Genomic DNA, 13862 nt, shown 5'->3' on the forward strand with positions numbered 1-13862 from the left:
GGGTTTTGTTAGGCTTTGGGCTAGTCGAACTAACTCGGCTGAAGGCTAAAAATGACTGAAACTACATGTTTATGTCATCAACACAGATTAGTTAATGGTATTTTTGCTTAATTGTTACTTTTATTTAGTTGCTATTTGGGTAAAGTTATTTTTGATTAGTTATTGTTATGCTTTTTACATACCTCATATGTTTTTAGTAGAAGTTGTTGATGTACAATCAATTTTACTTGAGCAAACTTTTATGCAAAACAATAAAATTTTCTTAGTAAATATCAACTCTTTACTGAAAAAGTTGAACATCAACTAATGTAATAAAAAAAATATCAATCTTGTTTAAGTAACATCAACTTTTTTGATCTAATTAAATTGTAAGCTTTAGTAAATATCAACATTATAATTTTAATTAAAAAAAAAAGAAAAACCATACAAAAAAAAAGCACATATTTATGAAGAAAACAAAACTATAAAATAGTATAAACTAAATAATTAACATTTTCAAATATGCATGCAAAATATAAAAATTTATGCAGCTAATCTTTTTTTTATCGCAGCTGTTAATCTTAATTACATAATTAAAATTGATGTGATTTTTATTTAAAATTATTTATGGTTACAATTAATATGTACAATTTAAATATCTGTCTAGCATTAGTTTTTTTAAAAAATATATATATCTAGAGTTACATTTTAAGTACTAGGTGTTTTTGGTATAATATTAAAATCAAAAATCATTTTTATTCGTAGTTTCTGAGTACATTTGCTTATTAAAAATTAATATATATTATATTTTTTTTTTCAACTTGTACAAAATTGACCTCTGCTTCCAAGGAAAACGACAACTGACCGCCGTAGCAGCAGGTAGGTTTTTCAAAACAGCTTATTGAGTTTTGCCAAATGGAAATTGACGAAACCAGTTTCTGTACGGACGTGTTGCCTTGTGCATGGCGAGCGATCCCTATATTTTGTATATAGAATATTCATACAAGCCAACCAACCATGAACAACCACGTACATTAAAATCTCCGCCGTTTCTAAAGACTTTTTTTTAATGGTTTCTGCTCTTTTTTCACTAACCGGCCGGTCGTCACTGCCCTCTTGACTTTTTTTTTTTTTGAATGGAAAGAAAGAGCTCTGTTCTGAGCTCTTCTGACTCATCTGGATTTATCTGTTCTAAACTGAAAACATAAACAGAAAAAAAGGTAGTGAGAAGATGAGTTTGAGGGATTTGTTGACGAGGGTCGACGTGATTTGCAATAAATACGACAAGTACGATGTGGACAAGCATAAAGAAGCCCAGAATCTTCATGGCGACGATGCTTTCGCCCGTCTATACGGCGTCGTTGAGGCCGAACTCGATTCTGCCCTCCAGGTGTTTTATCCTTCTCTTCCGCTTTCTAATGAATTCTTCCCTGAGAATTTGAGTAAGAAAATCAGTCTTTGTGATATATGGGTATTGGTTGGATTTTTAAATGGAACAGTTTTGATTAGCCAAATTGTAAAGGTTTTTATATGGAAGAGTTTTGATTAGCTAAACTGTAAAGGTTTTTATATGGAACAGTTTTAATAGCAACACATCTATAATTTTTGTTTTTTTTTTTGTTAAGTGAGTTTTCTTTGTCGCTTTCTGATTTTATAGTTTTACTATTTTTCTGAATCATTAGAAATCGGAGGCTGCGGCGACTGAGAAGAACAGGGCTAGTGCCGTTGCCATGAACGCCGAGATTAGACGAACCAAAGCACGTTTGCTCGAGGAACTTCCCAAATTGCAAAGGCTTGCTTTTAAAAAGGTTGGTTCCCAATAAATAATGCATGGTAAAAGTAAATAGAATGATTATCGATTTGAATCTAAAAATAACATCTGTTTAGAAAACACCTAACTAAAAGAATGATACATTTAGCAATCCATATCTGACATGTGTTGTGGTGTGGCACCCCATCCCCATTATTGGGTTTGTGAGTGATTTTCCTTTTCATTGGTTTCACTTTCTAATCAAATGACCATGAACCCAAAAAAAAACTTGTGGTTTTTAAGGTTAAAGGGCTCTCAAAAGAAGAGCTTGAGGCTCGAAATGATTTGGTTCTAACGATTAAAGAGAGGATTGAAGCACTACCAGATGGTTCTTCAAATGGAGCTAAACCAGCTGGAGGTTGGACAGCTTCAACCTCTTCTTATACAGGAATCAAATTTGATTCAACCTCAGGTAACCCTATTTTAAAGCTTATACACCAAACCAAACATAAAAACACAAAATTCAGTCGAAGTATAACATACCCTATTGCTGTAAATGTGTATCAATGCATTAAACTTTCACAAAGTTTTTTCTTTCTTTTTTCTATTTCACTGACCTATGTGCATAGTGCTCCTTGGTAACCACTAGTTGTTGTTCCTAACTTCTTAAGTACGTACATAAACCTTCTTCAGATGGGGGATTTGGCAATGAGTACTATCAACAAACAGAGGAATCGGATCGATTTAGGCAGGAATACGAAATGAGGAGAATGAAACAGGCAAAGTTTTTTTTTTCTTTCCATTTTGATGAAACATTTGCATGTGTTTTCAAAAGAAAAAGTCAAGTATAAGTTTTTGTCAAAAAAGTTTGGGGACATTTGTGCTTCCAGTATGGCCCTCCTCTCCTTTTTCCTCTTGTTGGGCAGTAAAGTATTGACATAACAGATGAAATAGTAACCAGCCTGCTGGAAAGTGGAAAGAAGAAAGTCTTATTTGTATAGTTTTTTTGCTACCCTTTTGTGCACTTTCTTTTTCTTTAACTTGGGTGTTTGTATCCTTCTTGTCTCTAATTTTTTTTTCATTGCATGATTTATATATAGCTGAAAGTTTTTAATTTACAACTTTTTTTGGTGGGGGGTTGGTTCTCATAAGTTTAACAATGTCATTTGGTGATATAATCCAGCTGGAATAGTAAATAGGCATTTAAAGGGTGTGTGGTGTGTGAAAAGAGTCCTGACTTGTTAAATGTATTCAACAGGATGAAGATTTAGATGTCATAACAGAAGGATTGCACACATTAAAAGATATGGCCCATGACATGAATGAGGTTTGTCTTGTACCTTTTTGTATTCACACCTGATGTGAAAATACTGGAACGTTAACATAGTTATTATTATGTCAACTTGATATTATTTCTAAGACAATTTATGTTTTAAATTTAAAGGAATTAGATAGGCAGGTCCCCCTGATGGATGAGATAGATGATAAGGTAAGTCATTCTCATATTTCATTTTCTTCCTTCATATTAATATGTTTAACTCTATTAGTAGTTCATCTTTTTTTTTTTTTTTTGGCTTGATTACTACAGGTTGACAGAGCAAATTCTGACCTTAAAAATACCAATGTTAGGCTCAAGGAGACCATAATTCGGGTATATGGATTTGAGATTACCACCATGTTTGAATTAAGCTTTCCATCTCATTTTTCTTTCTTATAATTAATATCATATTTCTTCAGTTGAGGTCCAGCAGGAATTTCTGCATAGACATCACTCTTCTGATCATAGTAATGGGAATTGCTGCTTATTTATACAAGTAAGCTCTTTATTCTCTGATGTGAAAAGACAAATAAATAAAAAGACAGTACTACTTAAGTTCTTTATCTCAAATCAGCTTCAGTAATAAACTTAAATTGAATACCTTCTTTTGTCAGAATTATTCACAAAAAGTGAAAACTTCATGTCAGGTCCATTTTTAACTTTCAGGACATAATACGAAGACTATTTTAAACACTTTTGTCTATGAATTTGTGCCAAACAAAAATGAGTGTCATTCCTACATAAAGTTGATGAACTAAAATCTTATCATCTTACAAGAAGCTCGTCCTTGGATTAAATTTTCGTCCCCTTTATAAATAACTGCATATTACCACAATTATATTTCTAAACCCTACCACAGTCAAAAACTTATGGAGTGACTTTATGTTTGACTGAAAGTCAGATTGAATCTTTTGAAACTCATTTTGTCCTGTTATGCATAAAAATGTTTGTTCCTGTCTTTGTCTTATTGTTTGTTTGTTTGTTTGTTTTTGCACTAAACAAATTATAAGAAAAATCCAAAGGGAACTATTAACCATTTCTCTGATTTTTATATGCATTATTTCTTTTGTAGTGTTTTGAAGTGAAAATGGTGGTCCAGCAATTCCTTCCACGGCTATTATCACCATTTATTATAAATATATATTGTCATAATTATGTATTATGTTATGCAAATAAATTCATGTGAAAATATAAGCTCATACCTTACATAAATTATAATAATATAGTTACTGATTTCTTTTTCCAATTTTTATTAGTTTCATTGTATGCTATTTATTATAATACGATTTGATTACTTTTTAATTATGGTAAAACTAAAACCATATTGTAATTTTATTTTTTCTTTACATTTAAAAAATCAGAATGAATATCACATTGGAGCTCTTGGGTTTCCAAACATGGCTCAACTATGTTTGGGACATAAATTTGAGAAATGAAATAAAACAAAATCCAGAGTATTTTATTTTCTCTCATTTGGATTATGAAAAAAAATGATATTTTTTCATTTAAAAAAATGTATATTAAAATTATTGCGATTCAATAGAATTGTTCTTCTCAAAAATATTCTTTATTAGTAAATCTAATTTCCGAACAAAAACATATTTTTAAATTGAAATTTACCGTAGGACTAAATATGTAAAATTACAATCTCATCCTCGTGTGTACTGTAGGCTATAATGTAAAGTCGAGCAATATTAGTTTTTTGAGAAGAAAAAAATCCAGATGATTTTAAAACGTATAATTGTATAACTCTACAAATTCTAGATACTGTATATTCTCCAAAAAAAAAATCTAGTTATTGTATTTTATATCTCCCGATTTGTTTATAGTCTTCCTTAACCCTTTTTTTTTTAGGGTGACTTCCTTATCACTTCTCATGCGTAAGTTTAAAATGATAATTTTTTAAATATTCAATATATTAAATATGTATTATGTTAATCTCTAAAATCTATATATATTTATGATCTTTTTTGTCATATTTTTCTTACGTGACTAGACATGTATTAAAAACGTTAATTTACTAAAAAATTTACATTTTATAAAATCACTATTTTTTTTTGGTCAAACTCTCCTGATAATTTTATTACAGTTGGCAAATAAATTTATTTGACACATTTGTTTATACTGATAATTAATTGTACAATTTGTTTTAACTTATATCATTCTTGAAGAAATATAGAATGGCTAACAAATAGGAACAAATAAGTTTCATGATTTAATTAACTCAAATTTTGCTGATGGAAATATTTAGGTTGCCTAGAAAAAGACACATAATTTTTTTAGTATAACGTGACGATTAATAATAAAAAAATTGAGGATTAAAACGCTAAAAGAAATATATTAATTTGAGATGTGAGCAAATAATGCATAAATAAGGGAAGGAACACAGTTAACTTTTTAGTTTTGGGACCGAAGAAAAGAACACCCTATCCTATACCGGACCCTATGTATTACCTCATACACACTTGGTCGGCAATTACTACCTAAACTTTCTTTATGCGCCAGCTTTTTTTTTTTTTTTTTAACAAGTAGGATTCGAATCTTTTTAAGTTGTAATTTACTTCAAATATAAATTAATAGTGAAGAAAATAAGAGTAGTGCTATAGGATCCACATAATTTAATTGGGTTCAACCAATTTATTTGTCGTCATCATTTTTGTTTAAAATCTTCCAAAAAAAATAAAAATAAAAAAGGTTATTCAATAAACTAAAGTATATATAAATCAGACTATAAATCACTGACTGCGTGAGAGTCAATCAATTGAAAGTAATATATAAATTTTAAGACCCTATCAACTTATTATTTACTACGACCCTATATATTTTGAAGATTATAATCAATGTACAAAAAATTTAATAAACCTGAATACAAAATAGAGTTTATATATTTTTCTAAGTTGTGTTTTTTTTCATTATCAGTTTGAATTTAATATTTTAAAAAATTTATTTTTGGATCTTATATTTTAAAATTTTTATTTTTGGATCCTCTATTTTGTAAACTTGTTTAAATAGAACCATAAACTCAATTTTGATGAAGAAAAAATTAAATATAACAACGCAGTTTTTAAACAGAAATATTTTATTTTTATCCTGAACTGTTAGTTTGTTGAATTATTTGTGAATTCAGTTGAGAAAACTTCGACCAAAATCAAATTTAGGGTTCTATTTGAATCATTTTACAAAACATAGGGTCCAAAAAGTAATTTGTCAAAATACATGGTCCAAACAGGTAATAGGACAAAACATAGGGTCCAAAATAATATAAACCCTACAAAAAAACAGACACATTTGCCAACGTAAATTGTCTAGAATTTTCTAAAAATTGGTAAGATATTATTTATAACTACAATATACACTATCATATAAAAAAAATTAGTTTATAATTTTACGTGGAGGATAGAGAATTATCTATCAATATGGACAAAAGTAACACCCACTATAAAATTTTCATAACATTTTATTAAAAAATTATATAGAATTATAATATTTTAATCATTTAATAATATAATTTGTATTATAAACCTCAATATTAAAAATAAAAAATAGATAAAGACACTATTCCCATATCTATATACAGACCCCAAGTCAGTCCATATATAAAATTTATAGGGAATTCTCCTATAGGGATTTTACTTTAAGCTCTATCGCTAGGGCTTTTAGTGTTTACAACCCGTGAACAGTTTTCGGCGCGATTTTTTTTATGACCGTGTATATTCTAGCTATTTAGAGCATCCTGCAAATTTTCAGAAAATTCCGAATAGTTTACAGTACCGAAAACTAGGTTCAAACATGTTGTTGCACGCGTGACTAATTTTTTTTTATGCGCGTGGAAAACAACATGTTTGAACCTAGTTTTCGGTACTGTAAACTATTCGGAATTTTATGAAATTTTGCAGAATGCTCTAAATAGCTACAATATACACGGTCATAAAAAAGTCGCGTCGAAAACTGTTCACGGGTCGAGAAACACTGAAAGCCCTACCGGTAGAGCTTAAAGTGAAGCCCCTATAAAAGAATTGTCCTAAAATTTATATATGTGGGAGTAAAAATTAGTTTGTTCACTTATTTTGAATTACCTAAATTTGGGATGGTATAAGGTCGTGATAGTTGAAAATTTAACAACCATAGTGTAATGCACGTAGATTAATTTTGATTTGTCGTCTATTTCTGCAAATAATAATATATATTATTGCAATAAAATTATATAATTTTTTATTATGCATACAACCTTTCAAAATTTAGATTGTTACTATTATTATTTTAAAGCAAAAGTACTACTATAAAATTTGGCTTTGTTTGCAGTTTTTTTCTTTAATACACTACAATTTTTGTGAGTAATGGGTACCACAATATAATTGACTGCAGAGAAAAGATCACGAGAAAACTGCAAATGCGATCTTTTCTAAAAGATTGCAGAGAAAAAAGTTCTTTCATTGCGGTTTTTGTTTATCTACAATTTTCCAAAAAGACTGCAATGAAACTATTTTATATATATACACTTATTTTTTATTTCTTCTCATATATATAATTTTTTTTTAATTCAATAATTTTCTTTAATACCAATCAAATTACATTAATAATACTATATTCAGTATCGAATTACATTTAAATTTTTAATATACAACAATACCATATTTTATGTTTTTATTATATATTTAAATTTTATAAATTATTATCTAAATAAACATAATGTATAAAATAAAAATTAAAAAAATAATATATCATTACTAAATGTCATTTATATATACATAAATAGTTTGATATATATATAGATAAGAAAAATTAGAAACATACGAATCAAGTTACACATACGAAAAATTAGACTTAATAAATAAATGACATCAATCTTGTTAACCATTCGTTTTGTTGTGGAAGTAGGTCATCATTCACATTGAATATATCTTTTTGTCAAACCACTATAAAATTGACAAGTAAATGTAGATTAGATGATGAAGTACTATAGATAGTTTTTCTTAAACAAAAAAAAATCTATAAAAGATAACATACTTTCTTCTTGAGAACTTCTACTAGATTTTGTGCATTTACAAGATCATAAATGTATCTTAATACATAAAAACCACATTCATGACTTTCATACTATCTTTGGACAATAACCTTTATCAGATTTGTAAATTGTCTAATGTATTCATTTCCTGATCATTGGACATATACTCTACAAAAATTAAAATTAATGGTTTTTTTCAGCCGCAGTCCTCATTCTTTACACTTTGTAACACTTGGGTCCCAAAAGTTGATTTTGTATCAGTTAGGTCCCAATCTTTTCAAATGATATCATTTAGGTTGCTAAATGCTATTTTTATTTCTTTTTTGTTTCAAATTACATAAATAAAGTATAAAAAATGGTGAATCAATCCTAAAAAAAATTGGACCACTTAATTTATAACAATACCAAAAAAGACATTGATAAAAATATATATTTTCATGACATTTTAAATATATTTAATGATTTTATAAATTAAATTAATTTTTCATTAAAAAAATTCTTACATATAAATTTTTAATATTAATAACTGAAGATATTATCAATATTTATAATATACATATTTATTTTTTATTTTGCTATTTTTTTCTATAATGCAACTTATAACTAATCATATATATATATGCACATAAATAACTTTATATACACTATTATTAAGTTTTTAAAAAGAATGTACGAAATAAAAAAGCATAAACATAATAAACATTTATAATATCAAGATAATCGAGATAACATAGTTATTAATATTAATTATAAAACAAAGGTAAGAATATTTTTTTAATAAAACATTCATTTAATTTATAAAAATATTAAATATTTTTAAAAATGCCATGAAAATATTTTTTTCTCATGCCATGTTTGTTATTGTCATAAATTAAATGTCCTAATTTTTTAAGAATGATTCACCATTTATTTTATATTTTTTCATATATTTTCAAAGAAAAAATAAACAAAACTAACATTTAGGACCTAAATAGTACAATTTGAAAATGTTGAGGACCTAACTGATACAAAATCAACTTTTGGGACCTAAGTGTTACAAAGTGTAAATGTAATGACCCAAATTTCCTAATAAGGTTTAGAGTCTTGATTAGGAGGCCAAGAGGGCCATAATTGATTTATTATGCAATTAAATGATTAAATGCATGTTAAGGTGTATTAAATATGCAGGTGAGCCAATTTCTGATTAATTGGATGATTTTCATATTTTGGCCATTTCGGGTATATGTGGTATGTGTGTGGTGCTTGATTATTTTTTTTGGTTATATTAGGGTTACTCAACATGAGACGATCCTAGGAGGTAAGCTAATGGGAAAGTCACAACGAGATTCATTATTGACTCAGAGTGAGTTAAGTGGTATTTAGTGCATTACCGAGATATTGGGTAATGAGAATAAATATTTAATTATAAATTGGGAGTTAGTAAGATGAGGGAGAAATTCTGGGAGTTTTGACCATCTTACCCCGGGGGCATTTTCGGGACCCCGAGCATTATGATTTGCTTGAGGCTACTTAAGCTTGAAGTAACCTGTTAAAATCATAAAAGAACGTTCAGAACGTTCTCTCTTCCTCCAGTTCCCTTTTCGACACCCGATCACCTTTTCGAAGGAAACTTGAGATCTAGGACTCGGATTCAAGCGAGAATCGAGGCATAGCGATTCTAGAAGAGATTAGAAGCTTATTGGCAGGAGGATTTAGCGAGGAACGACATAACGGAGGTAATTCAAGTTTTAAGTTCTTAATTTTTTAAAGTTTTTAAGTTTGGATTGGATTTTGTGTTTTGATGAGTTTTTGGATGAATTGAAGCTTGAGTTTTATTGGTCTTGGGAGATTCGGATGTTTGGGAACTTAAATTTTGAGATTTGGATAGGTTGGGGTCGGATTTGGAGCTTTGAAGCTCGAAGAACACGAAGTTGAAACCCATAATTTCTGGTTTGGGCACTGTAGCGCTAGGGTGGTAGCGCTACAACACTAGGTGCTCTGATTTGGGGGAGTTGGGACTGTTTGTAGCGATGTAGCGCCCAAAGGTAGCGTTGTAGCGTTACACAACCTTCAAAATGTGGTTTTTTGGTACTTTTTGGGGTTTTGACTAGAGGGCTCGAGGGATGATTCCATCACCTTGTTTGGTGGAATTGGAGGTCCTGAGAGCGCGGGATTGGTCCCAGGATTGTGTTTTGGAACTTGAACTCATTGAAACACCGTTTATGGTTGTGACTAGGTTATCGCTAAGGGATTGGAAACATGATCGTGCTTGTGGCTCGTTTATTGGTAACCTGTGCTTGGACCAAAGCTAAGAAAACTGCACCCAGTATGTGATGCATGAGATACATGAGATTAGCGCATGGCATGAATGTTGAATATGAGATTGATCAGAGCTTGAGTCTCTATAAATGTGCATGATCATAATTATGCTAGTGAATGTTGAGTAAGCATGCTGAATGCCCTGTATTTAGATATTTGACATATGATATATGCCTGGTTGCATTGCTTACTTGTGAGTGGAACTGACTCCATAGTCAAAATCGGCAATGGTGTTAGTATTGACTGTGAAGTTATGACTCATTAGTCAAGTTCGGCAGTAGTATTGAGCACTGGTCGTATGGAATTGACATATGAGTCAAGAGCGGCATAACCATAATGAACGCAGAGCCGAAAAATATTAGATCTAATCGACATAAGCATTGAATGAATCATCATGAACATTAATGCTTGACCGACCTCAAGTTTGATGAAAATTAAAAGCGCTTGTCTAGTCTAAAGGCTAGTTACTTAGACCTAGGGCCAAAAGGCTCAGGTGACTGCAATGTCACATGGCTATGGGTGCTGAGCCCAAGTTCGTGACTCACTCATCAGTCACTTATCTAATTGAGGTGCAGAGCCCAAAGTGTGACTCTCTAGTCACTCATCTGATTAGGGTGCGGAGCCCAAAGTGTGACTTACTCATCTGATTAGGGCTACAAGCCCCAACATGATTACCATAATCTCAAAGTGTTAATCTGTAATGCCCTGAATTCTCCGGTATGGTTTAATGGCAGGATTAGTAGGCCGGGAGGACCATACTTGTTTAATTGTGCCATTAAATGATATTATGCATGTATATGTGAATTATATTATAATATGATGTTTAATGCATGCATGTGGGTCCACATTTTAATTACAAGGGTGTGATTGTATAATTGTATGCATGTCGATGAAATGTGTTGAGACCACATTATAATGTGGGTTTGTTCGAGCTATTCGGCATGAGACGATCTTGGAATATTGATTAGCGCTTTAGTCACAATAGGTTTAAGTGCGAGGCTCGGGTTGAGTCTCGGGGTGATTTTAATGATTAGAGCGTTACCGGGAATTAAAGGGTAACGGGATGTGAATTATTGGTGTTTGAGATTATTAAGAATAGCGGGACTTGGAGAGCGTTAATTATGATTAACAAGATAGGAGGAAAATACCAAATATGCCCTTGTGAGCCTTTAGAAACTATTAATTGATCTAGGGGTAAAATGGACATTTCACCCCTAGGATAGATATAACTAGTGTTGGCTGAAAGAAGGAAGTAAAAACAGAGCAAGATTTTGAGTTCTCCCGTACCTTCTTCTCTTCACTTTTCTTTGTGATTTTTGAACCAATCTTGAGGATTCAAGCTTGGGAAGTAAGCCTTGGGAGTTTAGGAGTGTGTTCCTCCATTGAAGAGCATCATAAGCTGAGCTTTGGGTAAGTTTCTAACCATAGAATTCTCTGGTTTGCCCTGTTTTGGTTTTGTTTTGCAGCAGAGATTTCTAGGGTGAATACTTGGTTTTGTTGGGAGTTTTGGCTAGGGTTCCTATGCTTGTGATGTTTGGGATGTGTTACGATGGTTTTTGGGTTCATTTGGCATTAAGAATGGGATTTGGAAGCTTGGGAATCAGGTTGGAATCGAAGGAATTGAAGAAGGTCGGTTCAGGGGAGTTTTGGTCTAGAGGTAGCGCTATAGCGCCCACCCTAGGGCGCTACAGCGCTCCTCAGGAGGCTTTTTGGCATGTGGGTGGGTCTGAGTATAGCGCTGGGGCGCTAAGGGTTGAGCGCTGTAGCGCTACCCTGTTCCTCCAAAGTCCTGTTTTGAGTGTTTTTAAGGGTTTTTGACTTGGGGTTTCAATCCTTAAGGCCCGGGATCGAATCTACTCACCGTGTGGGCATGTTTCGAGGTCCCGAGAGTGGTGCTTAGGCTAAGACCCTATTATTGTGGATTCTCATTAATGGAGGTTATAATTGGTTGTGATTAGGTAACCGCTAAGGAACTAAAAGATCAATCGTTCTCAGGGGTCGTCCTTATTATACTTCTCACTCGAACCTGAGGTAAGAAAACTGCACCCTGTGTATATATGACATGCGTGTTGGTTATTGAGGCATGTTGATTGATAAATGTGGACATGGATTGCATATTAAATGCTAGTAAATGTTGATTACTTGTATATGTACTGACTAGCCAGGGACACTGACCTAATGAGTCAGAAATGGCATAGCATCAAGAACGCCGAGCCACATGAAGATTAGATCTAATCGATATCAGTGTTGAATGGCTCTAACGCATTAACACTGGACCGACCCTGAGGTCGATGAACTTATAAGCGCTTGGCTAGTCTGAGACTAGTTATTCAGAGCCAGGGCATATGGCCCCGGTGACTGTTTGTCACATGACTAGGGAAAGCTGTTCCAGGGTTATGACTCTAAGGTCATGGGGAAAGGTTATGTTGGTGAATATTCACATGCACCTATCATGGTCAAACTTATGAAAGGCTCACTTATCAGTTAAGCCCGAGTGACCCTAATGTCACATGGCTAAAGGGGGCTGTACCCACATTTGTGACTTTTGCGACTGTCACCTATTTGGTTGGACTATTGGTCCTGAATGATTATTACGATCATTTTTGATATTATCTCATGTTTTATTATGCTTTCTTGTTGGGTCTTGGCTCATGGGTGCTATGTGGTGCAGGTAAAGGGAAAGAAAAGCTCACCCAGCCTTGAGTGGAGAGCTTAGGTGGTGATGTGTACATATGCGGCCGCTTGACCACCACGGCCAAGGCATTCTCAGAGGAACTAGGGGGTTTACCCTATTTTTGCCGCTTAGGTCGGCGGAATTGTAAATTTGAACAGTAACGACCATTTTGTACTGAGAACGACTTGTAAATGTTTTGATTAGCTCTGCAGAGCAGTTTGTAATGAAAAATATCCATTCCTTTTTATTAATTTTCCACCTTAACCTGTTAATCATACTTAGAGCACATTTTTAACCAAATGACTCGGGTAGCGGGTCAAATTTCCGGTTCACCGTAACTGTTCTGGGGTAACCAGGGCGTTACATAATCACTCGTCTAATTTGGGCTACAAGTCCCAGTATGATTACCCAAATCATAAAGTGATATTCAATCATCTGATTAGGCTGCGGAGCCTCAGTGCGTGACTTAATTGTCACTTATTTTAGATGGACACATTGGCCATCAATTCTAATTATGACTTGAAAGTCATCTAAACAAAGGGCAGGGCCCATAAGTCATCTATACAAAGGGCAGAGCCCATAAGTCATCTATACAAAAGGCAGGGCCCATAAGTCAGCTATACAAAAGGGTAGGGCCCACAATCATTATTTGGACTTATTTGCATGTATGAATAGGATTATTATTGCTAGACATGCCTATTATGATTTATTAACATGTTATTACCTGTTCATCAGCATATTGAGTTTTCTTACTGAGCTACGGCTCATGGGTGCTATGTGGTGCAGGTAAAGGCAAAAGAAAGCTGGACCATCTTTGAGTTTGAGAGCTTAGGTGACG

General features: G+C 32.3%; 1 protein-coding gene across 1 annotated transcript; it reads left to right on the forward strand.

Annotated features, from left to right (window-relative positions):
• The first annotated feature begins 812 nt into the window (after positions 1–812).
• On the forward strand, positions 813–4293 carry LOC133796743 (syntaxin-71-like). The gene is made up of 9 exons (XM_062234390.1): positions 813–1369; positions 1662–1787; positions 2033–2201; positions 2423–2508; positions 2988–3056; positions 3174–3218; positions 3318–3380; positions 3467–3543; positions 4120–4293. The coding sequence occupies exons 1-9, from the start codon at positions 1211–1213 to the stop codon at positions 4130–4132; spliced, it is 807 nt and encodes a 268-aa protein (XP_062090374.1). The 5' UTR covers positions 813–1210; the 3' UTR covers positions 4133–4293.
• Positions 4294–13862: the final 9569 nt, after the last annotated feature.

The sequence above is a fragment of the Humulus lupulus genome, chromosome 8, assembly GCF_963169125.1.
Source record: "Humulus lupulus chromosome 8, drHumLupu1.1, whole genome shotgun sequence".
In the NCBI taxonomy this organism is placed as follows: domain Eukaryota; kingdom Viridiplantae; phylum Streptophyta; class Magnoliopsida; order Rosales; family Cannabaceae; genus Humulus; species Humulus lupulus.

Excerpts from the sequence above, each read along its gene's own strand:
- LOC133796743 (XM_062234390.1), top strand. The coding sequence starts at position 1,211 with ATGAGTTTGAGGGATTTGTTGACGAGGGTCGACGTGATTTGCAATAAA. Across the intron at positions 1,370-1,661 it reads AACTCGATTCTGCCCTCCAG|AAATCGGAGGCTGCGGCGAC; the intron begins GTGTTTTATCCT and ends CTGAATCATTAG. Across the intron at positions 2,509-2,987 it reads AAATGAGGAGAATGAAACAG|GATGAAGATTTAGATGTCAT; the intron begins GCAAAGTTTTTT and ends TGTATTCAACAG.